The 24,778-nt window shown below is 40.9% G+C and overlaps 4 protein-coding genes and 2 non-coding genes across 6 annotated transcripts; 2 read left to right on the top strand and 4 right to left on the bottom strand.

Annotated features, from left to right (window-relative positions):
* The first annotated feature begins 2 nt into the window (after positions 1–2).
* Positions 3–4,951, top strand: LOC135483916 (GPI ethanolamine phosphate transferase 3-like). The gene is made up of 6 exons (XM_064764984.1): positions 3–833; positions 1,154–1,313; positions 1,529–3,221; positions 3,518–3,786; positions 4,037–4,156; positions 4,462–4,951. Exons 1-6 carry the CDS (start codon positions 73–75, stop codon positions 4,663–4,665), a joined length of 3,207 nt encoding a protein of 1,068 aa, XP_064621054.1. The 5' UTR covers positions 3–72; the 3' UTR covers positions 4,666–4,951.
* A 911-nt stretch (positions 4,952–5,862) lies between these two features.
* On the bottom strand, positions 5,863–14,095 carry LOC135483386 (MAU2 chromatid cohesion factor homolog). Its single transcript, XM_064764247.1, has 15 exons — positions 13,839–14,095; positions 13,713–13,730; positions 12,464–12,529; positions 12,124–12,219; positions 11,603–11,725; positions 11,066–11,404; positions 10,845–10,935; positions 10,389–10,492; positions 10,027–10,104; positions 9,534–9,727; positions 9,133–9,210; positions 8,750–8,861; positions 8,368–8,458; positions 7,979–8,106; positions 5,863–7,666 (listed from the first exon to the last, which is right to left on the bottom strand). The coding sequence occupies exons 1-15, from the start codon at positions 14,067–14,069 to the stop codon at positions 7,604–7,606; spliced, it is 1,812 nt and encodes a 603-aa protein (XP_064620317.1). The 5' UTR covers positions 14,070–14,095; the 3' UTR covers positions 5,863–7,603.
* On the bottom strand, positions 9,013–9,078 carry LOC135483982 (small nucleolar RNA U54). Its single transcript, XR_010446401.1, has one exon. It is a non-coding gene; the product is annotated as a small nucleolar RNA U54 (small nucleolar RNA).
* Positions 9,303–9,367, bottom strand: LOC135483981 (small nucleolar RNA U54). The gene has a single exon (XR_010446400.1). It is a non-coding gene; the product is annotated as a small nucleolar RNA U54 (small nucleolar RNA).
* Positions 14,096–14,482: 387 nt separating the features above from the next.
* On the top strand, positions 14,483–17,828 carry LOC135483915 (epoxide hydrolase 4-like). The gene is made up of 6 exons (XM_064764983.1): positions 14,483–14,705; positions 15,079–15,203; positions 15,676–15,788; positions 16,523–16,685; positions 17,065–17,225; positions 17,319–17,828. Exons 1-6 carry the CDS (start codon positions 14,520–14,522, stop codon positions 17,564–17,566), a joined length of 996 nt encoding a protein of 331 aa, XP_064621053.1. The 5' UTR covers positions 14,483–14,519; the 3' UTR covers positions 17,567–17,828.
* Positions 17,829–18,259: 431 nt separating this feature from the next.
* On the bottom strand, positions 18,260–23,460 carry LOC135483914 (small ribosomal subunit protein mS29-like). Its single transcript, XM_064764982.1, has 13 exons — positions 23,379–23,460; positions 22,572–22,708; positions 22,258–22,359; positions 21,885–21,993; positions 21,518–21,610; positions 21,178–21,317; positions 20,834–20,914; positions 20,482–20,561; positions 20,210–20,288; positions 19,865–19,924; positions 19,467–19,556; positions 18,988–19,102; positions 18,260–18,701 (listed from the first exon to the last, which is right to left on the bottom strand). The coding sequence occupies exons 1-13, from the start codon at positions 23,425–23,427 to the stop codon at positions 18,616–18,618; spliced, it is 1,221 nt and encodes a 406-aa protein (XP_064621052.1). The 5' UTR covers positions 23,428–23,460; the 3' UTR covers positions 18,260–18,615.
* Between the last annotated feature and the right edge of the window lie 1,318 nt (positions 23,461–24,778).

Genomic DNA, 24,778 nt, shown 5'->3' with positions numbered 1-24,778 from the left:
ATGTCGCTGTCAGAACCGGCTTTTTTCAGAATTTTGCTATAAAATCACTTTTTCCAAAGAATCTGAATCATAATGACACCTGAAACGAAATTATTTGCGATCCTTGGATGGATATCTACAATATTTGTTGTGGGTGTTTGTCTCTTTACCCAAGGGTTTTTGCTCCAAAGGCTTGTGATTAAGCAAAACAGTATATGTCCAACTGATTTTATTCACATATCTGACGAACATGGCTTGGACGGTTGTTGGATGCATGCCAGATTCAAAAAAGCAGTTATCATAATAATTGATGCACTTCGCTATGACTTTGTCAAGTACAACTCAAGCCTCCCTGAAAATAATGCTCTCCCTTTCCAAAATAAACTTCCATTTATTCACGACTTGATGAAGGAGTCGCCACAAAATGGCCGGCTGTACAAGTTTATTGCAGATCCACCTACAACAACTATGCAGAGAATTCTTGGCATGACCACGGGCAGTTTTCCAACTTTTATTGATGTTGGTGCTAATTTTGCTAGTTCTGAAATCCATGAAGACAACTTCGTAGACCAGTTAGTAAAGAATGGAAAGAAAATCACATTCATGGGTGATGATACATGGCTTGGACTTTTCCCAAACAGATTTAGAAAGCAGTTTCCATTCCCATCATTCAATGTAAAAGACTTGCATACGGTTGATAATGGGGTTTTGACCCATCTTGTTCCGGAGTTGAACAACCATGATTGGGATGTTCTGATTGCTCATTTTCTGGGAGTGGATCATTGTGGCCATCGCTATGGACCATATCATCCTGCAATGGCTGAAAAACTGAATCAGATGGACCAAATGCTGAGGTAATTGAAATTTAAACGAGCTGTCTTAGAATGAAATAACGTTCAATTTTAGCATAAACTACTAGACATGACAGAAGAGCAGATTTTCTTTTGCGTAATCCTTTTTTCCTGATGATATTGATAAGCTTGCTGCTCTGAGAACTGCGACATTGTTGAGTTGCTTAAATTTGTGATGGATGAATCCCAGGCATTGCGTTTCAGTCTTACTCTTAGACCTAACCTGTACAAGACATTGTGAATCAACAAGATATCTTTCTTACGATGTTGACGTTATGACAATCGGTGCTTATACAATCAAACTTGAAAATTCTCATTGCCAGGGATGTGGTGAAGAGATTGGATGGTGACACTGTGTTGTTTGTCCTTGGTGACCATGGCATGACAAGAACTGGAGATCATGGAGGAGATAGTAGGGATGAGTTGGATGCAGCACTCTTCATCTACAGCAAGTCAATGCTCACCAATTCACCACTTTTAAAGGTAAACCTATGGGATGTAACAGATTGGGTGGTTATTTTCACCTCTGTTTGAAAGCTGACTCCAATTTGATAGAGACAAAGATGTCAACTCTCTTATACTTCTATCTTTCTTTGATCTTTGTCTAGTAATGAGTTATTGTTTGTTTGTATTTAGGTGATGGTGAAGGAAGGGACCAGTTTCATTTGAACCCTACTTAATTCACATTTTATTTTCAGGAGCCTGCTCTGAGCCAAGTGGATCTTGTACCTACGTTGTCACTGCTACTGGGAATACCTATACCATTTTCAAACCTTGGGGTTGTGATACCAGAAATGTTCAACCACTGCCCATGGAAATCCAAGAATAGTCCAATACAGCAGGCGTATCATACCGTGAAATCACTTCATCTCAATGCTCATCAAATCAAAGCTTACTTGGAATCATATCGCAGACGATCTGCTGAGTTCCCAACATACCAGTATCAAGAACTCAGTCTATTATTTTCTCAGGTGGAGTCAGACCTACAGCACTTAGTTACACAGTTGGTACAAAGTGGAGATGAAAGAGGCATGCTGATCAAACTTCAAAGCGTTCAGGATCGATATGTGCGATATCTTTCTGGGGCAAAGGAAATGTGCAGGAATATTTGGGCCAAGTTTGATGAGAAAACCATTCTGTTGGGTATAATGACAGTCCTCATTGGTATTTGTACCATGATCAGTCTGTTTTCATCTGGTCATGACGTGGAGGAGCAGATTCCAAGGCATTTCTATTGTTCATTTGGCCTGGTGCTGCTAATTGGCCTGATTTACGTCATCCGAGACAGCGATCCCTTATTTATTGTCTTCGGGGCCTCATTCTTCGGCACAGGGATCGTCATGGTGACCATGAATAAGAAAAGGTTAATGAGTGAACTGAACATTTCAATGCTGGTGTCATCCGTGGTTTCAATTGATGCATTTGCTATAGTTTGTGTCTTCTTCAGTGCAATAGCAGTATTTTCTAACAGCTTTCTTGTGTATGAGGACCAAACAACTGCTTTCCTCTTACTCAGTCTAGTATTTGTCGTTGTCGCCTCTGTAGTCAGAAATATGCTTATCAGTGGTGCAGATTCACAGAAAAAGACAAAAAGTGTGGCATTTGACATTGGGAGGTATTTCACGTCACCAGCATTTTTGACTCTGAGTATTTTATTTATGTTTTGTCTCTCACTACGCCTGTCGGCAATATTCCGCATCTGTCGTGAAGAACAGTGGACATGCATTCCAACAAGTTTCTCGAAATCATTATCTGCCCTGGCTGATCTCGATACAAGCGTCAAGAATATGCGGTATTTCATGACAGCAGTTGCCACCTCTCTTGTCCCCACAATAGTATACAGTCTGTGTCGATACAATGGCAATCTTAACGGATTTTCACCAGGAGTCATTTGTCTGAGATATGTTGTGCCACTCACAACAGTCTGTACATGCCTTCACTGGGCACTTCATGCTATGCCACCTAAAGTGTTGGATTCACTTCCAGCCTGGCAGCAGATAGGATTTGCCAGGCTAGTGTTTGTACTGTGCCTCATAAGCATCATCACTGCAGTAGTTAAACCACTGTGTATTTACTTAATAGAACGAGACAATGACTCGGGTTACCTTAATATCGGTGCATCAAGAAATAACATTGTTCCAAAAGTCTACAACCACTTAAAGCTAAGAATCAGAAAACACTTGGAATCTGGGAACTCCAGAGGTGAGAAACCACCGATGGTTTATGGATTAGGAACGGTGTATTCCACCAGCCAGATCCTTCTCACCATAGCCTTTGTGCAGCTGTTTACCATCCTTCTCACTGAAAGCCTTGCTCCAAGTGCCTTCCTAGCTGTCATCTGCCAAGGCCTCACACTGGAGCTGTTTGCTGTCTACACCCATTGGAATTCTGGTAGGTATTCAGTTGATCATTGTGGGCCATTTTCTTTCCAGACATTAGGGGATGCTGCCACATCTTGAGATCCGTACCATATTGATGACTGTCAAGAATGTAGTTCATTCTGCAGAAGAGAGCAACTGTCCTGTTGCTTCCAATCCGATATTGTCTAATAGATCATGTATGCTGAGGTGTCTGCCAAGAGTGTTATGTTAGCCTGTATCTGGTGCATGCCTAGAGAAGTAGAATCCAGTGTACCAGGTCTTTTTGCTTGAGTGGATTGGTGACTGAGTGTTTGCTTCATATTTCAGATGCCCAAGGCTCCGTCCCATGGTTCATGACAGTGATCTGGGGTTACATGTCTTCTCAGTTCTTCTACAACACAGGCCACCAGCCCACCCTTCCCACTCTACAGTGGGAGTCTGCCTTTGTTGGTTTCCACGGTGATCATCCAAGCAACATCATCCCTGCTGTCCTGATGACGATCAATACATTTGGCTCTCAGATCATGTTTACCGTTGCCTTGCCATTGGTCGTGTTCTGGCCATTTGTAGGAGGACGTTTTGTATTCATGTTCCAGGTAATTGCTGTCAACTTTATGCTGTAATGAACATTGATGGTTAAGTAATCTAGAGTAAACATAGCGAATCTTTTGAAGACGCCCTTCATATTGACAAACACTCTCCTTATAATAACTAGATGTCTGTGTTAAGTTTAAATGAAACAAGGCCTATATAGTCCAGTGATGCTATGATTCCCAGATTCACAAAATATTTGCCACAGCACAGTTGGACTTGTTTCTGGTCGATGATTTATTCTTGTCCTTTCAGAAGCGTGATGATGACAGTCAAGAGAAGAAGGGAGAGTTTGTCCTGAATGAAAAGCCGGATGTTCTGCGACACACGCTTTTCAGAGTCATTGTTGGTTACCTGTTGTACCATTCCATTAAGGTAAGCTGATACACAACACGGGCCTTCATACTCATAGCTTGTATGTTATAAAGCGCCCTGCAAAAAGCGCCTTACAGAGGCTGAAATATAGAATTGAATTATCAAAGTAAACCTGACATGCTGTTGGAGGTCAATAAGCTGCACAAACAGCACTTGCCAAGGATGACTGAGGAGGAACAAGACTAGGACTCTTTGCTTGGGTTGTGACGCATGCCTCTCCCTTCCAATGACACCACAGTGCTGAGAAGTCTCTCTGATGATCTGTTGTGTTGAAATATTGACAGATCTCACTCATCTCTTTTCAGCTCCTTGCCTCCATGTGCTCTGCTGCCCTCCTTCGAAGACATCTAATGGTCTGGAAGATATTCGCTCCAAAGTTCATATTTGAAGGAGCGTCATTCATGGTTGTGAATGTGACTTGTGTTCTTGTCTTTCTGTTTGTGATGAGGGTGGACTCTGTACTCACATCATGGGTGGAGGCACTGTGCCGCAAGCAAAAGTCTAGTTAGTTGATAGAATCTATATTCATATCAGTTGCAGAGTATGAGGTATGCGTATATAATGGAAACAGTAGATTCAGGCTCCTTATTTTAGGATTATGATAGTTAGCATGTAGAAGTTCCCCCCTTCATCCAGGGGCGAGGTTTTACTTGAATGTGAACTTGTGTGTCCATGGGTCCATATAGTATGTACATGTAGCTGAGATAGATAGTTTTGAAAGATGAGACATTTTCGGAAGAAAAAGATGTTTGCCTGTGTTTTGAAGTGATTTCTAGTAGTGACAGTCTTTGATAAAATAAAATGGTTTTCATATCATTAAATACTTCTGTTCTTCATTACACAATGCTTTTGCGGTACCTTCCCCTCAAACTGCTCAGCCTGGTTGTGACTGCTGTCTCTATTTTTGTTGATGACATTGATGTCCGCTCCTGAAAGTTTCCTCTTTGAGGAATGACTGTCTGAGATGTCACCCAGCATACCAATGCTCCAGACGGTGTCTTTCACTTGCAACATAGTAGTTCTGTTGCCATTACTGGTCATAAAATGAAGTGTAGATGTGCAGCCTCCTGGAAGAGATGGTCTCTCATGCCCCTGTTTGTGAAAAGCTGTTTCAACATGATGGACACTCCAACCTTCCCTCGTCTCTTCCTTCAAATATGTGGAGAGCGACACGATCCCTGACAAGTACTCATACTCAAGAAGCGGATACGTAACTGTCTTACAGATGTTCTTGTCCGACAACTGTAAGAGATGCCTGCTGTGTAAACCTGTAATCAAACAATCTCCCAAATCTTCACCCTTGATTGTAATGATGTGGGTATCCAACTCATCTTCGGAGACCTGCCCCCATGATTGGGGCTCTCAGAATAGAGTTGTTGCTTGTCTAGCACTTGAACTACACCAGGAGCGAGTATTCAAGAGTGCAGTTTGCAATATAGGAGCCACTCCCAAAGATGTTTGTGACAAGCTTGGCCCCTCAGGCCAGACTTTTAGGTCTTGAAGCCTTCAGTGAAACTTTAATGGTCGCTGGAGCGGACGCCTCTAGCATTATGTGGTCTACAAGTCAACTTGTGCACCTATTCAATAGGAGTCTGCGGTAATCTTAGACGAGCTTGTTTATATGATATATCCTTCCACACGGAGCTGGCAGGAGACTCAGTATGGAAGACAAGCAGCACAGTGAAAGAAGAACACAAGATGAGAGCTCCTTATGAAATTGCTTTTATCACTAAAAACTTAAATTACATACATTAAGTTACAATGTGTGGAGGTATAAACAATAGTCTAGTTTATCAACACGTGGTTGTAAAGTGAGATGTTTGGGATGCACAACTGGTCTTTTTGATACTTTCAGCAAGGGAGACAAGTCCAACAATGGAGACAGCAACAAAAAAACATATACAGCCCGAGACATGCAACATTTCAACGGTGATTTTCAACATGATGGCTAATATGTGATTCAACAAGTCTGGTTTTGAATGACAGAAAGGTACATCCATCTTATGATGCAGATAACAACATTTGCAAAAGGACAATAGACCAGTTATAACGCTGAAGTTGATCATTCATGTAGTTTAAAATGACTGTTGTTGTTCTCCAGTAAACAACTGATATGCTTTTAAATAAGATACCTACAGGTCAAACAAACAATGTATTACTTCAGTAGACATTAACCTAACAAGACAAACAAGTTGCGAAATCTCCAGAAAATAGACTTTTACAAGATGAAATGTACATTCAGCTATCAAGATCCACTCAAGATAGTTTCCTGCATGTCCTCTGTGTGAAACGAGAACAGTTGAAAGGAATTCTGCTCAAAAGTGTGAGGGAAATTAATTTTTTTCTCAGCATGTGGTGACAGCAGTGATGTTTGCAAGATGAGTTATGGAAGTTAAAATAATCAACTTAAACCAAGTGGAGCTTGTTTTCTAGATTTCCAAATATTGCACACAGTTCTCTTTGCATCTCCAAGGCAGATGTAACTGAACAAACTTCTACATGAAACATGCACAGATTCGAGGATTATTCCACATCTGACCGTAATCTCTAATGCACATATCCATCAGTACAGCAGGAGTTTACCTCCTGCCATACCTGCATACTGTCACTTTCTAATTTCAACACAATACGCTGACAACATAACCATACATTTTCCCCACACAACTTACACATCTACATGGGGCTTCATCAATCTATCCTCTGACTGCTCTAGTCAATAATTTATAAATATATAAATGGTGAAATAAATATGGCAGAAAAGCTAGACATTCTTCACTGTACAACAATAAACATCTCGTATAAAAATTACCAGTGCCAAGAGTATCTCTCTTAATATATACAACACTTATGAAATCCTTCAAGACCATTCAGATTCAATAGAGAAAACATCACTAAAGAGATACATGTAATAGTCTCAATATTTGACTTTTATCATTATAACATGATTCAGTGCACTTCAAAATGTTATCGTTCTCCACATCACACATTATAAGACACCTTAAAGAACACAAATCTGATAACATTCCATGCGTCTACCTTGAAATTCATTCCTCAATTCAAGAATCTTCCAATCCCCCCCTCCCAACCCCTGGTCTCGGGGTCTAGAATGACCAAATGAAGTAAACAAGCCAGACAGCAACACGTATGGATTACCTTCCAAATTGATTCATGATTCGAAATTTGCAACGGCTGCAGCAACATTTGGTAAAAATATTCTGAAATTGATCAGGCTGCAATAGACAAACTGGTTTTGAAAGTTTGAAATTGTTCATTTTACGAGACACACCATGACTCACGGTGTAGGCCTCTACATTCCAGCCTCTCCTTTTCTTCCAACTGAACCATGAGAGCAATATGATCCTCCTATCTGTCAGTCCATGATAGACCACCTCTACATAACTTATAGCTGATACTTTATGGCTATGTACATTGAGTCTTTATCTTATGCTATAAAATACCACTTGTGACTGATGGAGCGGTGAGATGGAGAGGACACTGACCTTCTGTCCACTGAAATAACAACAACCAAGATAACATGGTTAGCATGATTACAGTTATCAACAAGAAATGCAAGAGCATCAGTAGTTATTACACACAATGGCAAACAAACATCTTCCTTCTCGCAAGAGCATATTATGATAAATACAGTTTACAGTCCGACACTTCACAAGACTCCATTGCAAGAACTGAATCACCACTCAAACTCCCTCAGAGGCAGTACTGCCGATACCTAACACTGTACCTGGTCGCATGTTCTACAATTCTACCTACATTTATCATTTCTATGAGAATATTTGAATTCATAATGAACTGAATAGTTACCTGTATGAGATTGTGCTCCGATTGTTGTGAGGCTTGGAAATGGTCCTTCAGTAGAGACTGAGAGAAGCTGTCGTGCATCCTGAGGCCTTCATTTGCCTGGACAGGATCACCGCATATCCGGTACAGATCTGCAAGGGGACAGAATACAAGCATAAACCCCTACACTTTCATTATGAATACATGCACGACAACTTTGGTCCATTTTCATACAGTTCTTAGACTATCACTATCTATCAACTTCTGAAATATACTGTGGATCAGAATAGTGTATAAGGGAGTCGAGTCAGTACACAGCATGATGATAGGTATCTCCTCATCATCATCACAGTAGAAGACCCAAATAAACCTTGAATGTGTACTTGAAATATGAGGTTGATATAGCCACGTACCTTTTAGCAAAGCTGACGCCCAGAGTTGAATGTGAACATCGGGTATTTTACTGGCCAACTGCATAGATGGCGTTACCATGTTCATGGCTTCCTGGAAACGATAAAACATCGGTCAGTTACAAACAGAATGAAAAAGAGGAACATCAAAGGTTGTCGTATTAACCGGACTCAGAGAGTCGATATTTACACTCATTACTGCAATGGTATATGAGGCAAAAACCTCCAACTACACATAACTGTTTTCATACATGTTGTATTCTCCTAATGAATCCAAAAGTCCCCAAGAGTCAAGAGTCCCCCACATTGGATTTCCTCATCATTAGGCACCAAATATTTCTAAATCCGAAAACACCCATTTTTCCAATTCTCCCCGGTCACTTACAGTGCTGTTCCCTAACGATAGGAATATGTGTCCCAGTAAGACCAATGAACACGAGGTTAACCGGTTAAGATCTTCTGCGTTGGCCATCTTTAATGTTTCCCTGAGGTAACGCCTGCAATATGAACATCAATATGCTTAGAACAGAACACATCACAAAGCTTTTTTTAATTCATACTTTTATCATTACTGAAGACAAGTGTGTGAAAGACTGAACCCATGAGAAATCAAAGGAAATCATATTTTTGCAGAAAATATATCATCAGTTGTGGTTCAGAATAGCGTATAATGCCATCAGTGTACATCAAGATATTCATTTCTCCTCATCACCACAGTCAAGATCCCTAAAGACTATTAGTCTAATAAAGTGAAGGAGTGTAACTTACTTTGCTTCATTGTATCTGGCTTGAAAGAAGGACTGTAATCCTCGCACATAATAAGCTGATGCTTTCAGAGTGTATGAACTGGAATAAAATCAAATGGGAGACAATAAATTATCTACTCGATGATCTATCTAACTGGGTAATCTCTCAGCCCTTCGATAATCGAGTCAACTTTGTGGTTCAGAATAGCGTATAAAACAATCACAGAATATCCTCTATAGTTTTGTCCTCATCACCAAAAAAGAGTTAGGTCTCGTAACTGGGGAGTATCATGATCATCATCAGCCATAAAAACTGGACAATCTTTTTCAGCTTTCAAAAGAAACAGCGTCAAAGGATGCAAATGATGTGTCAGCAGAGAACTTACACCAATGGGAAAACAGGTGATCAAAAGTCTCCCTTACCTAGTGTGTAACCTTTCTGGGTCGATCCTCTCTAACAGCTGTACAAGATCTGCCTGTCGACTGGTTCTTAAATATACTATTGCTAAATTGAGGTTTACAAATGTCCATAAGTCTGGTTCTCGGGATAATCGTATGGCTGATGTAAACTGAGCTTCTGCTGCATCCATGCAGTTCATTGACATTGCGTAGAGACCCTGGAAAAGATGGAGATCAGGTAAAATTAAAGACAAGTTTAGTGCTGAAACGAATAGACAACAACTCAGGTTGATCAGAATCACATATTCAATTGAGACTTTGAAATAGAACACCTCATTGCTGACACAGCGATATCGATCTGAGAACTGCTGATGTTGCCAGGGCTGAACTTACACAACCAAACGAAAGAATGAATCATTTTGTCTAAATGGTTAAAATCTATTGCTAACAATAAGCCTATTCAGCACCAGGACAATGTGACACTAACAATACCATCACTGAACATGTCAACACTTACAAGAAGAGTATGCAACTGTGCACCATGGGTTTGTAGAAGTACTGGACTCTGTTGACATAAATGGCAGGCTTGACAAATCTGAAGAAAAAAATCAATGATAAGAGTAAAATTAGACTTCATAACTGCAGAATGACCTAAACATGTATGTTCACTATACCTAACTGGTTCAGAACAGTTTATAAAACAATTCTATGCTCATCATCAGTTCAATATTCTTGAAGATAGAAAGGGTCAATCATTCGGATTAAATGATCAACTAGAGGAGCACCTATTTCCTCCAAACAACATCTCCTCCTTAATCGAGATGTGTCCAGTACCTCATGAATAGACATACTCTAAACTTTACACCTGATACACCTTACCTCTTGAATGGCAGAAGTTTTATTTCCCATGATGAGTCGGCACATAATGATGTGTTCTAATAAGATCAGTTGGAAAGTTGAGAGTAACGGACTGGAGTCCAACACTGGAAGAAACAGAAAAGATCTCCAATGACAGACAGAACATTTATTAATATCATCATCCTCATTCCAATCATTACTATCAGACTGTACAACAAGAGAGTACCCAGTACCAAATAACATACCGGACAAGAACATCTAGCTCTTGATGTATATATTGATTATTATGAAATTGTCCTGGTCAGCAAACAGTCAGATGCAAGGTGTGCATCAAAGCACATCATTGATATTATAACCTGGTTACTTGACAGACACACCTGCAGCTATAAATACAACAGAGCTATGACATTGAATAAATGGGCATCATGGCTGAGACAAACTATATTGCCAGGTAGACTTATAGCTTTCACTACTTACTTTTCAGTTTTTCAATTTGCATAAGTGCCTTGTCTGTGTATTTCTGTGCCTTGTCCATGTAGCCAGCTTGCATGGAATGCATCACTGTTACCTGTTGGAATAGACGTATCTCATTAATGAAGACCCCAAATCTTTAGGACAACAACTTCTAAAGATTCAACAGTGGAACAGACATTGCATGAATAACAAGACACTAGGCTCCAGTCAAAAGGAGAACTTACCAGATAGACTAAGACACACATATGTTCTTTAGGCAGCCACTGAAAGAGATCAGCTTGTGCAGCGTTGACCGGCTCATCATCTCGATCAGCACAGATGGAGTATTCCCCGTCATCTGAATGCAGTGAAGTGATTGCTTGAATACTCTGCTGTAGCTGCTTCAGTGAGGGCTTCACACTCTTCACCTGCCCAGCCATCAGGAAGTGGCAAACTTGTAGCACCAAGAAATACACTTTTAGAGATTCCTTCCAACCCTGGTGACCAGTCCAGTTCTCGATTAACGATCCGGCCAACGACAAGACTTGGTGAACTTCAGGCAGTTTCTTGTCAATGAGAAGCAACTGTCAATGAAAAGGAAGCAATCATTATAAGATTTGTTCAGCTATAACTGCTGTAGTAATCCAGCTCTAGAATAGAACTGGGCGAAAAGCATATTATCAGAAACTGACTGGATAATGTCACAAACTTGTTGAAATAACACTAGAGGAATGTAAACACGTCATTGACAAGGAAGACAAGACTCTACTCTTAGTACTCACCATCCCCTTTCCAAGTAAGAACAGCACCCTGGTGTGCTCTGCCCTTTTCACCCGTGCAAATTCAGATCCCATGCCAAGCAGGTCACATGCTGACACACAATCCCGCTCCAGCGTAAAGATTTGCTAGAAGAAAACACATTTTGTTACTACTTCTTCTTCTTCAACATTCGCTCTGCACTTGGAGGTGATTTTCTCCAGGGAGTATTCCTCCTCCAAGGCGGGATGAGCGTTTATGCGTGCCACTACGATTATGCCCCAATTGGGTTTGTTGGCCTAGTAAATTCGACTTCAGAGAGAGGTTGAGTCCACGCAAGCTACTCATGTTTCTCACTTGGTGGGGTCTTTAACCTGCCCTGGCATAGACACCAGATACAAGGAACTTCAGTTTTAAGTCTCATTTGAAGGACTGTGAAGAGCCAGGAATGGTCATGAATTGATGAGGGAGTCCAGGATCACCAGCAAGAATGGCATTTGGGAGTGACCTCGTTTGTGGACAAGTTCCCCACCCCCAAGATACTTACTGCCAGCTGCAGCAGGAGTCGGCAATGCCAATAGGGCGAGTTCTGGGAGGTCCCAATGGCCTTTCTCAATATAGCCTTGACTTGGTTTACTTGGCCCTGAAACAAGGATGCACAATTATAAAAGATTATTGACTGAGACAAGAATTTCAAACATGCCATCTTTTATTGTCTTGCCATCTTGGCATGCAACTGACAAACTGAAGACGTTAGCGATTCCTGCAGAAAGGGTGGGCTGACTTCGGACAATACCATAAGCCACTGTGACACTTTGTTCCAGGTGAAACACATGACTAGTCGGCGCCCAAACTAACTTCTTCGAAAAGGTTGATAAGGTACTCACCGTCTTTTCAAATATCTGTGCCAGCAAACTCGCAGCCTCGAATTTGACTTCATCCAGGGATGGCGTCTGAGTTTAGGGTTAAGGATAATCTTACTCAATTTCGCGCACTGGCCATAGACGGTCTACCTAATGCGCGTCCGGAACAATTTGTGCGTCCGGAGCGCGTCCGGAAGAGAAAGTGCGCGTCCGGAACAATTTCCTATGTAAATATGAACCTAATGTTGCATTAGATGGCTTAAATAGCATTTTAATTCCATGTAGAGAAAATAAAATTGGAAAAAATCTCCTTGGTGACTTTGTATTTTACAATTTTCAGCGGGGTGATTTGGGTGTCACACAGCCATCAAATCCCAGTTTACTGACGTTTCTCCTCAACAAATTGTTGTTGCAGTTGCAGAATTTCGATAGTAGCCGTGTTGTAATGGATTAGACTGGTATCTGGTGTCTCAGCACATGGAATGAATTTTGTTGACCCCCTTCCCCCGCCCCCCTCGATCCCCTCCCCTCCCCCTAAAGCGCAAATTGGCTTCACAATAATTGCTATTGCCCCTTATCCCACGGCACGCAAAGACAAACTCATACCGACTTAGACGACCACAACAGGAGAAGGCGCGTAAGGAAGTTGGGATATGAGTATGGCATTAGTAATTAACCACCTCGCTGAAAATTGTAAAATACAAGTCAACAAAAAGATTTTTTTCAATTTTATTTTCTCTACATGGAATTAAAATGCTATTTAAGCCATCTAATGCAACAATAGGTTCATATTTACATAGGAAATTGTTCCGGACGCGCACTTTCTCTTCCGGACGCGCTCCGGACGCGCAAACAGAGTTCCGGACGCACATTAGGTGGACCCGCCATAGATGCTGTGCAAAGTCTCTTTCATCTTTTCAATGCAAAACCTGTTGGCTCGGTCTGTCAATAAGATACTTCATACTGACATACTTGTCTCTTGTGGAGAGAGGTGGCTGTATTTCGCATTACAATAACATATAATGGCACAATAAACAAAAAAACCACAGGGCGCACCTTCATTCAGTGATTCACTGGTGCGAGGATCTAGCTGGTTCCCAGTGTGGTGAGAAGTGCAACAAACTTAAGGTAGAGGCAGTTCTGTGTATGCCTTCTGCATACCTGCCTCTGGGTTCTGTCACGTGTATGTTGGTATTGTTTGGGGGCTGTGTTGTGGCTTGTGCATCCACCGGCATCAACACAACATCTTTCGATAAACGTCAAAAAAGGATACTGTGTGGGAAAGATTCCACTGAAAATCACAAAAATAAGAAGATCAGAATAGTGATGATTATCAACCAAAATAATGGTAGCAAAGGATAATGGCATAAAATGAGGAATGAATCGTGCTGAAACTCACCGCTTTCTCCAAATGAGTCCTGGACAAGTCAATATTTTTGGTGTGTGTGAAGAGAATGCCTCCCAATTGTAGGTGTGTTCTGGCCTCAATTCGTGGGGGAGGCTTGAAATTGAAGATGGTTTGCAGACAGTGAATACATAGCTTTATGTTGGGAGGATTAGATGTCATAAAGTTCTCTGCAAGGCCCAGTAAGGACAAATAATACGAATCAGAATGTGTCACTGTCGCCATTTTGCTTTCTTCCCGCTGGAGCTTTTCCGCGAAGAAGCCAGAAGTACGGACCGAATAAATCAATACTTCTGTCTTTGACTCTGCTGTCACACTTCAACCATATTGTACACAATCGAGAATTCCAACTCTTTCCTACGCCTATTTCATGTATTTTGTTCCAAAATCGAGATTCTAGTTTTAAATCAGATAACGTTGATAATGTTATTGTGATTGGATATATTTGGATAGTATTGCAAAATTGGCTATATATTTGTATGGCGGCAGGATAAACTCTGCAGAAGTAACCAGTCAAAAATTCATGCGCTTAAAGCGGGGATTTAACAGAGTTAAAAGAGAACCGATCCCCAGAGAGTGCGCTAGGTTAGTATCCGGTCGTTTCGCCCCTGACCTTTTCGCCCCAGGCGTTCCGCTTCAAAGGTCGTCCACAGGGCTCAAAATCTGGGTCACGCAATGGGGATCGTCAAAACGGGGATTGTATTGCTCATCGGCTCCTTTTGGGGCTCGATCGTGCTTTTACGAAGCATCTTTCTGATATTCACAGATCGTGCAAAGTTTCTAGCGTTTCGCGTTCGTGAGACACCGCCTTCATGTTTGAGTGACAACGATATATGGAAGCATGATTCTATCAAGTTGAAGGCAAGTAGTTAAAGTTGTCCGAAATTATATATTTCTTATATACTGCATTTTGTTTAGCGTTGTTTACCTCGATTACTGTTCCTTGGCCGTGTGATGGGGACGACCCTTGCACACCAGGCGGGGAAACCACTGCTGGGCCCAAACAAACCTAAATAAAGGATGTTGAAATGGCTGCTGACTGACATATGTAGACAGGAGTAGTGTAGAGCTATTTACCGGAAGGCCTACCTGCCAGATTTCTGGTGCTGGTGCATTGATCGTGATTGTGGTGTGACTGTGACTTACTTCACTACTGCGATTAAAACGTGCGTACAGTAGTGTGTCTGAACTTGCTCTGTCTATGTTACATCTATCTCCTGTCTTCCTGCTTCAGGATGTGAAGATCCACTATGTCTCTGCTGGGGATCCAAACAAGCCATTGATGTTGTTCTTGCATGGCTTCCCCGAGTTCTGGTTTTCTTGGAGGTACCAACTAAGGGAGTTCTGTAAGGATTACAGGTGAGTTTAACTGGCTTCAAAATATCATAACTACATTGTGACTTTGAATAGGATCGATTGATAATGGTATGTGTACTGTAAAAAGTGAAAATGAAAATACAGACACTGTGACCCCGTTCATTTTCACGAGAACAAAACTATCTCACTTATTGTCATTATCAATACAGTGTAAACACAAGTTATCACTTTTAATGTATTTGTGTCAACATTTCTGATGACTCAATCCTAGCAGGGACCCACTAAAGGTTGTCTAGACTTGAAGTGTTTTGTTTTGAATGAATTTGAACAGGTTCAATTGACCAGATGGGGTATTGACTTTATAATACCTTTTGTGTGAATAGTTAGAATACACCAAATGCACCAAACTTTACGATCTTGGTGTCCCTAGTTTCCCTTCATCACAAGTTGCTCAAGCTGAGCAAAAGTCATGAATTTATTGCATGATATTCCAAATGATCTCATTTTTCTCCAGATGTATTGCTATAGACATGCGAGGGTTTGGCGACTCGGATAAACCCAGCGGGATGCATCATTATGAGATGGGAAAGCTTACTACTGACGTGAAGGATGTCATTGAAGGCCTTGGTAAGGAAACTCCTCCCTTCACTCGGTGTAAGAACAACAAGATATGTTTTACGGTGAAGACAACCCATTTGTGTCGTAAATCACTGGAAACGCCCGATTCCCCTGATTCTGCAGGATGTTAAATCGGGCATTTTATTTCTTTAAATAAATCATAAGCGTCGCATTTGCTCCTAGCTCTGTTCACCATCCCAAATGGCAATATTGCCAATTGGGCCGGACAATCACGAAAATCCCCGAATATTATACATTTCTTCCTGAATAATTCTTACAATGACCATTCTCCCATGAAAGACAGTTGCTTACGTTACACAAAAATAAAAAAAAACCGAGGGTCAACCATTGAACTTTTGAGATATGTTGAATTTTGCACAAATCAGCGAAAAACGCAGCAACTGGCACTGGACAGCATTTCAACACGTGGCCGACGCACATCCTAAGTTCAGTGTACACATACGTCGGCAACAACAGTAAATGCGTAGTTTCTTGTTAGCCGCCTGCTGAATAGTGCTCTAGGTTTCAAAAACTCCAAAAAAACATGTCTTTGTCAAAACAACTGCTGAATCAACACTGACATTCTGTGAGGACCGAGAAAGCAATGATTTTAGGAACTACGGTTAGGGCTTCGCCGCGCATCAATACAAAAAAAGTCCCTAATGAGACCTAAATACAAAAATATCCAAGAAAAGCTCGGGTTAATTTGTACTGGTGGCCATATTACCCTTGCTCCTTTCTAGGTTATAAGGCATGTACCCTTGTCGCCCATGACTGGGGTGCAGCAGTTGCATGGAGCTTTGCCTATGAGCATGCAGACCTGGTAGACAAGTTGATCATACTCAATGTGCCACATTCCAGAGCCCGCCATGATAATTTTAGCTTCAAGCAGTTCTTGGCATCATGGTATGTGTGTTCCTTTAGTGGAAGCTTGAGAATGAGATGGAGTAAAGTTCTATATGATTGTATTCTCTTGGCCTGTTGGAAAATTCTGATTAATAAGAATATATTCCATAATCATACAGAACTGTCAGGGCTGTTTTGAGGAAGGCAGTGGGCAAGAGCTGGGGGTCCAGTCGGTGGCCTTCAGAAAAATATATGTATGACAAGCCCTGTATAGTTTTGCTAATATGCACGATAAAGTACTTGGTGCGGTTTGAGAGATAAAATGTTTGTCGAATCAGTACAAAGAGCTTGATGTACCGTCAGATAGTAAGGACACCTATCGGTGACATCATCATCTCCTCTGTTGTCTTCATGTTGTCCAATCTTTTTCATCTTGCAGGTACATCATGTTCTTCCAGCTCCCTTACCTCCCCGAGTGGTACATGAGGCGCGGTGACCAAATGATCTTCAATTGGCTATTCAACAAGCCGCCCAGTGGTCGGGAGGGAATGGTCACTCCCGAGGAAATAGAAGCATGGAAATATCAGTTTTCCCAACCAGGTAGGCTACAAGTGTTTTTCTCACCATCTGTACCAATATGTTTTTTCTCTGAGAAACAGCGTTTGACATAATTTCTATTTTTTTCTCAAAAAGGTGCTTGGACCTCGGCGATCAACTACTACCGAGCTAATATAAGAACGGATCGCAAGCAGTGGGGCAAGATCACCAAGCCCACACTGATCATCTGGGGCGTGCGTGACATAGCTCTAACAGAACTCTTGTGTGATGGATCGGTCAAATACTGTGAGGATGTGATTGTGAAGAAGCTCGATGCCACTCACTGGGTCATGCAAGACAAGCCAGATGAAGTCAACAAATGTATGCGTGAATTCTTAGCTTAATTATAATTTTGTGATAAAAACTCGATGGATAGTACCATGTCGGTTCAGTACTTATGTACGCCACATTAGGCAAAATCAGTGATTGTATTATTATTGTACTGTTATTAAATACTTTTGTAAGGTAATTGAAAATAAACACAGTTTTTGAAAATTTGAATAGGTTTTCTTTGATTTTCTCAAGTACAAAAGATTTGTCAGGCACTTATATTATTAGTGTGACGATATCTTATAAAGGAAGTTGATAAATTGAAATATAAAACATTTATTGGAAAAATACTGTCGTCTTACTTGTTTCTTTTGACTTTGCAAAGTATCATTGCATTAGTGTCCGATATACACCCTCCTTGTTCTGGGCCAAGTTGCACAATCGGCCTTGGCTGTGACCATTCTTAAGGTAGAAGAGCACCAAGTCTGGTCTTGAAGACACGTTATTACGACTGGATTCAATGCTGTGGCAGTAGATATGGACATCTATTGGTCCTGGGTGTGACCTGTCCCAGGGTAAAGAGCTGCAAGATCTTTGAAACATATTGTCTCGTCCACGTTGGAGGTTATGGACTGGACTGGCAGAAGTGCCAAAATCAGTTACCTGGATACCATGGTAGTTTATGTATGCTACACCATCTTGGAGACAATTCACACCATCTGTTCAGGTATCCATGCTCTAACGATGCAATAAATTGACAACAAAGGTTTAGCAAAAAATTTAATCACAATTTATTCATATGTCATAACAAAACAAACCTATCATCGGTGAGGAGGATGATATGAAAACCAGTTCCAACACAAAGTGCCCGCCACAATTCACAACTGAAGGGGATATTGTTCTCAAATAGTCTTTTCTTGGTCAGATTCTGACATTGTCCCTTGCATAAATCTTAACAATGGATTACACCAGTACCAGCACAGACCATATCCTAATGAATCAGACACTGATACAATCATTGATGCTCTAACTGAGCTCCCAACCAAGCGACTGAGTCTGTCTCCAACTAGAATCATGATACCAACATCAATAGCACAGCCTCTATCTGGCAGCCATTCACAATTCACCAAGCTGCAGTCAATTCGCTCAATGCCAGTGGGTTGTATTCACTCAAAAATATCAACTCTTTCTTTCCTTCATCTGTTTTACCTGAAAATCAAAGCAGTAAATGAGCCACTAAGAAGTTAGTCATTCAGAACAAGACAGTCTGACTCGTAATAACTGACAGAACTTTTATCACCGCAAGTGACCCACAAACAGCACCCATTCAGAAGTCTACAACAGTATTACATGTGTAACCTACGCGGCTGAACAATTCCTGTTCTTTAAATGTGATAGAAAGGTTGCCACAGTGCACTTCCATTGAAAGCCTCAGGCCTCATGTCTTACACAAAAGTCTCCATGAAAGTCTATCCACATGAGCGAAAAGACTCACCCTTCGGAGTCTGTATCCACATGCGATCACCATAATACTCTAAACAACTGTAGATCTCCTTTTCATTGTATGCTGGCACTTCAATTGGAACAAATGGATCAAACAACTCAAAACCCTGCAACACAAATACGACATTGCTATATCACACAAACAGATGTCACTTCGAAACTCATCCAAAGATGATAGAAAGCCTGTATGGCTGTAAGCCTTGATCCCATCATCGTGATCATCATTGAGATACCATCATCAGGCTGGTATACAGAGTTTTCTCCAAATTCGACTTCTTAAGTCCACCATGATTTTCAGGAGAAATAGACCAGTAGACAATGGGTGATATGAACAAAGACTAGCAAATGCTTTTACTTCAATTTTGTACAGAAAGGCCTAGTGTAAATGTACATGGAGTTTTAGATAAAAGCATTTGCTAGTCTTTATTCATATCACCCAATGAGTGGTAATCACTCAAAAATCAAACTCACTTCTTTTCCTAATAAATATCTTGGTAGATAGGATTCAGCTCGCAAGGGTGATGCATGTTGATCCACACTGGTCACAATGGCTGCATTAGTCTGTAAGTTGAAAGTACAAATGCATCGGATGGAAACGGTATAGGATTGTAACAAGATAAAGCAAGAGTAAAACAAGGAGGACCTTAACACAGCAGATGGGTGTGTGGCATATGAGCAAGACCAACAATGAAGCAGTATAGCTTCATCAGGTTTGCTTCTGATACACTGCCCTTGTGGAAGACCTCTCACCCTAGTACCGTATTCCACAAACAAGCCTTACGAATACTGAAGGGTCACTTTCTCAATGAAGTTGATTTCAGATGTACAGGCGTTTAGTTGGAAATCTCTTGAACAATACAAATACACACCCAATCATTTTTGAACATTTTCTTGAAATTATGCATCATGGTCAACTTTTCTACAGGCACCTGAAAATGAAATCACCCAAGGAATTGAAATTTGTTAAAGTAAGGTGAGAAAACAGATCTAGACAATAAACGCATTACTGATTATTTTCTTGACGAGAATTAGTGGAACTGCTAATATCCTGATGAGTCAAGTACTCCAATGACTATCATTGTTGACACCAATGACAATGATGAACTTGGAGCAGGACAGGGTCCGATACACTGCCAAACCAACAACCACAATTGTGAAGAAGCAAAAACTTGTTTATAATCCCTATACTAAAGATGATTATGAAAGTCACTCACCTCTTTTCTGTCCTCATCCTTCATCTTTGTCTCAGACCAAAATGCATTCACTCCATCGGCCATAACTAAAGTTTTAAATCTGAAACAGACATTAAATGTAATTGTTCAAAAAGCAGGAAATAAGTGAAAAAACCCACTGGAGGAGCTTCTGACAACGACAAGTTAGCCTTTCTCTGATCGACTCCAAAACGAGGGATGAATCAACTCTGGCATATGAGTTCAAGAGTGGAAACAAAGGAAAGAGACCATGAATACGATTGAACAATACTTACTTCTGGTCCTTTGACTGTAACTTGATTTCACGAAGTAAAACTCCAATGCAGTCTGCAGCATATTTTGCCCTTGTGATACCCTGAAAAGTGGACATGAAACACACTCTGTGAGCTACAAAATGGAATAACACCGTTCAGTAATCTGGAAGAAATTTACTCCACAGAGCATTGACTCAAGAATTTACTGATGATGTGGTGGCTAACTGGACCAGTTTCCATCACATCACCCATGAGTGATTTGCAGCAAACGTACCTGTGCATAGACTACACCTTCACATGAATTCCAGTTCTAACGAAAAGTAAATATCTAAGTAACAACGGCTGTTCATACAGACGAGAAAGACTCTCTTACGTATTCTATAACAGCAAGCCATGATGCTCCCTCCTCTGTCTGTTCTCGTTTGCTCCACACATACGTTTTGGTCGTCTTCAGCTGCAAATAACAGAATGAGCCAAGTCAGCTGATGATTATCTTGCCTTGAGAATGAAACAAATCAATGGAACCTTGCATAAGATCTATTCAAACCAGACCAAGGGCAAGTCTCTAGCTGCGTTGACCTCTTTGTTGCTTGCAACAAGTATAAAGCTAGGATCTCATCAGTAGAGCAGTCATTATTTGTGCATTTATCAAGACCTTCTCATGATTATGATTCTAAGTGTGCGGTAGTACCTGATAATACCATAACAAATTCTTACACTGTGTTCGCTCAGGAGGTGTCCATTTTGCTGTCTGAACCACTTTAACCAATCAATGGCTTCCAACGGCTGATCGACACGACCTGGTCTCGAACTAGACATCGAGATTTCCATGTTGTAGCGGTTGCACCAGTAGCGAGCTGTTAACAGACAGAAAGTAAAGAAGGTTCTGTGACCTGTTATTCTGGATTACCTTTTATAACAGACTAAGCGGTCGCTGAATCAATTAACCAAAACACATAATAGCCACATGAATGTGGTCTGTAACAATTCAACTGGCATGCTGAACAATTCAGTTAACTATACATGAAATGATATTTCAAAACTGCAGTTTACTTACGCCATGGACAGTGAACTAGGAGCCAATTGTCTAAGGCACAGTGATGCAGCACATGGGCGAGAGTAAGAGTCCTACCACTGCCCTTTGGACCATCTGGCACCGTGTTAAGGTTAATCACACAGATTATTATCAATTTGTGTAGAGGTGTTAAAATCAGGTGGATGAGTATACTATCCCCACGTGCAGATTGAAAATAACATAGTCCACACTCGAAATGAGTTCTCACTGGTTGAGCACCATCCCTTTAGCATCCATCATATTTGAGTCGGAGTAAGATTTGAATGAAATATCACAATCAGAGGTCTTCCACAGTTTTTGAATGTGGAGATGGTGATTTTCACTCTGTTTTTACAACTTAAAAGGATACATAGCACATATCGCACAGCAGGCTGATTATAATTCATTTGTTTGAGATAATGAATGACTTCAATAGCAGGTTTCCGAACCATCAAACTGCACTCATTAAAGGTTTTTATCTGAAAATGCCAAGTACATTTGTTTATATATTTTACAATATTGGCAAAGTATAGTGATACAGCTGTCTGAACCTTTTTGGAGCTGACAAAATGGGCAGTAATCAACTCATAATTCTAGAAAGAATTCTAGGACTGGTCTCTTTTTCCAAGAGAATGTGTTATTAATGTCACCCTCAGGAATCATCTGGGAATACATTTAGTAAACAGGAAGGAATAGGAACCTTAAGCTTAAGATTGATTGCGAAGGGAGTTGCAGATACTTACAGTCCTTATAAATTCAGTAGAAAAACCCTTTTGAAGATATCTGTCACTTTCATCTTTAGGAATTGTGTAGAACATGCCCTCCTGTTGCAGTGAATGTTTAGCCTAGAAGGAAGAAAGACATTCAAAGAGATGCATGAAAGTGTCTGTTACTATCTACATACAGTGATATGATGCAGTCAGAAGAGACAAAAAATAAAAATGATGTGAGGTGCATTCCTTGGATCCAGGAATCAGTTCAGTATTGTGTTTAAAACTTGAACATTAATGAATGGACGGTTAGGCTGCACTGATTCGGAGGTGCATAATGTGCTTACTGGTTCAGCTATAATGGTCCTGAAAATAGGTCTCGTTCTGGCCTCTTTTGCCCTGACTTCTTGGGCTTGTCTGAACTGGTCTGTCAAGCTTTGGCATCGTGATGAAGTGGTGAGATATGCAGATTGAATCCTTGAGGCTGAAAACATGTTTATGATAAGTTATGTTGGTAGTTCGAGCTGTGAAGGGTCTGTTTGGACAAAGGGACCAGCGCAAGGACCCAAGTGATTGGCCAAAAAAACCTGAGTTGACAAGGTGATGCCCGTGTGCCCCTGGTCCAGTCGCTTTTAAATCCCTCTCCCTGGCCTGGCTACGCAGTTACGAAATGTACGATATTGGCCAATTGTGAATGTTGCCTTGCTCTGTACTTGTAGACCTACTAACAAAAACATGCCGGCAAGCAGTACCGTTAGGCGTTACAATGCATGTAGTGTGTCGACTGGCGATTGCTACACCCGTACTCGCTCAGTCGCTGTTCCGTGTTAAGATGCTCCAACAATCTCATTCGGTCTATATGCCTCAGCTCATACAACTTCAAATCCATTGGTCCACATGTCAGACCACTGAACCGTCTCGAGATCATTACATGCTCTCTGTATGTCTGTACATTTTTGTGTAAAGCATGTATCAGTGTAATATTATGTAGGCTACTCGTAGAAGATAGGGCGAATTTTCATTGCAAAAAATTTAGGATTTTGTGACATTTCTCATAAAACAATGTATATCTGTGGTTGAAAATAAAAAAACTATAGGAATATATATACGTATCACGTTTCTTTCAAGAAGAAACGTTTAAAAAGCCAACTTACTCAAAATTTTTCGAGAAAAACAAAGCCGCACGCCAGGGGAAGGCCACATCTTTATCGGTATCCGGCCGTTTCGCTTCCTGACGTTTTCGCCCCCAGTCATTTCGCTCCAAATCGAAGTCGTTTCGCTCCCTGGGACATTTAGAGTGAGCTAGTACCCCGGGACATTTGGATTGAGTGAGATAGTACCCCGGTACACTTCTTCAGCGATCTGGAGGCATCCTTTGGCATTTCTGTTTGGCGTGGGTTCGACTCCGCCATTGGGATATTTTTTCTTTTTCTTTTTTTGGTTTCATTTATATCATAAATCATGCACGGATAATTTTTTAACATGTATTTTTAACATTTTTTATACTGTATGCTTCAAATTTAAGTAACAAGCACAAAATGATACAAGCATCGATTTTCAGGATTTGTATGATTTATTGCAACAAAAACAGCGAACACACCAGAAATATACTTCATACATTACTAATACATATATTTCATCACCAGGAATAGCATCAGGCATGTCACAAGAAAGAACAGCTGGAGATCTGAGAACAGCGTTATTTGAAGCATAAGATAAACCACAGATTAAACCAGGTTCATGCTTGCTTTGACTTGATGAATGACGGATCTGAGGGAGCTGGTTCAGGGGTTCCAGCTGTAAATCGTCCCCCGCCCTAAAAACGGGCGATATTTTTAATTTTTAGTAATTGCCTAGTTCCGTTTTCTTAGCTCAGATGGCAGAACCAGAGAAGATGAGTGTCGTCGTACGGCAATATCAGCTTGGAGGACGTACTGGCGGCGATTTTTTTTACATGTAGGTTCGTACCCATTCTGTACATTTAATTTATTATTAAAATAATTAAGTAAATGAAAAATAAAGCTATAAAAACAAAGAGTACATAATTTTTTGGGTCCTTCCGAGATTCGAACTCGCACCATTTGTCAATGTGCATCGCTGATCTTGTTTACTGACTAACAACACGTGCGTTTCTTACTTGATGACGTCAGGTGAAGTTACTGAGCTCTGATTGGCTGTCAATGTACACAATGGTACGAACCTACCTGTAAAAAAACTCTCGCGTCCCGTACGCAGGAATTCACCAAAGATCATCTTTTCAGACATTCGACGAAATTCGACGCTGATTTTTACTCAGTTCGTCAGGAATTCAACGCTAGGGATGTTTTGGAAACCTCAGGATTCGACGCAGATGCGGCGTCGCATCAGTGTCGACCCCTAGAAATGGGGGGGGGGGGGGGGTTCAGAGTAATGTAATTGACCGCTGCATAAAGAGTTGCAGAACCCTTAGAGCAGTAACCCAATGAAGAGAAGCTGTTTAGGGAAAATATGACCCAAATTACTACAAGCAGTGAGACACCACTTGGGGGAACAAGTGTGATGGTCCAAGATAAAC

The sequence above is a fragment of the Lineus longissimus genome, chromosome 2, assembly GCF_910592395.1.
Source record: "Lineus longissimus chromosome 2, tnLinLong1.2, whole genome shotgun sequence".
In the NCBI taxonomy this organism is placed as follows: Eukaryota; Metazoa; Nemertea; class Pilidiophora; order Heteronemertea; family Lineidae; genus Lineus; species Lineus longissimus.
This window is presented reverse-complemented; position numbering and strand designations above follow the sequence as displayed.

Bases quoted from the DNA above. Each gene is read 5' to 3' on its own strand.
- LOC135483916 (XM_064764984.1), top strand. From the start codon at position 73: ATGACACCTGAAACGAAATTATTTGCGATCCTTGGATGGATATCTACA. The intron at 834-1,153 runs GTAATTGAAATT...TCTCATTGCCAG, and splicing joins CAGATGGACCAAATGCTGAG to GGATGTGGTGAAGAGATTGG. The intron at 1,314-1,528 runs GTAAACCTATGG...TTTTATTTTCAG, and splicing joins CCAATTCACCACTTTTAAAG to GAGCCTGCTCTGAGCCAAGT.
- LOC135483386 (XM_064764247.1), bottom strand. From the start codon at position 14,069: ATGGCGACAGTGACACATTCTGATTCGTATTATTTGTCCTTACTGGGC. The intron at 10,936-11,065 runs GTAAGTTCTCCT...CTATTCCAACAG, and splicing joins TGTGTGTCTTAGTCTATCTG to GTAACAGTGATGCATTCCAT. The intron at 8,107-8,367 runs GTACGTGGCTAT...GTCCCCTTGCAG, and splicing joins GGCGTCAGCTTTGCTAAAAG to ATCTGTACCGGATATGCGGT.
- LOC135483915 (XM_064764983.1), top strand. From the start codon at position 14,520: ATGGGGATCGTCAAAACGGGGATTGTATTGCTCATCGGCTCCTTTTGG. The intron at 15,204-15,675 runs GTGAGTTTAACT...ATTTTTCTCCAG, and splicing joins GAGTTCTGTAAGGATTACAG to ATGTATTGCTATAGACATGC. The intron at 17,226-17,318 runs GTAGGCTACAAG...TTTCTCAAAAAG, and splicing joins ATATCAGTTTTCCCAACCAG to GTGCTTGGACCTCGGCGATC.
- LOC135483914 (XM_064764982.1), bottom strand. From the start codon at position 23,427: ATGTGGCCTTCCCCTGGCGTGCGGCTTTGTTTTTCTCGAAAAATTTTG. The intron at 20,915-21,177 runs GTAAGAATTTGT...TGTTATTTGCAG, and splicing joins ACCTCCTGAGCGAACACAGT to CTGAAGACGACCAAAACGTA. The intron at 19,925-20,209 runs GTGAGTGACTTT...TTTCATTTTCAG, and splicing joins AGGATGAGGACAGAAAAGAG to GTGCCTGTAGAAAAGTTGAC.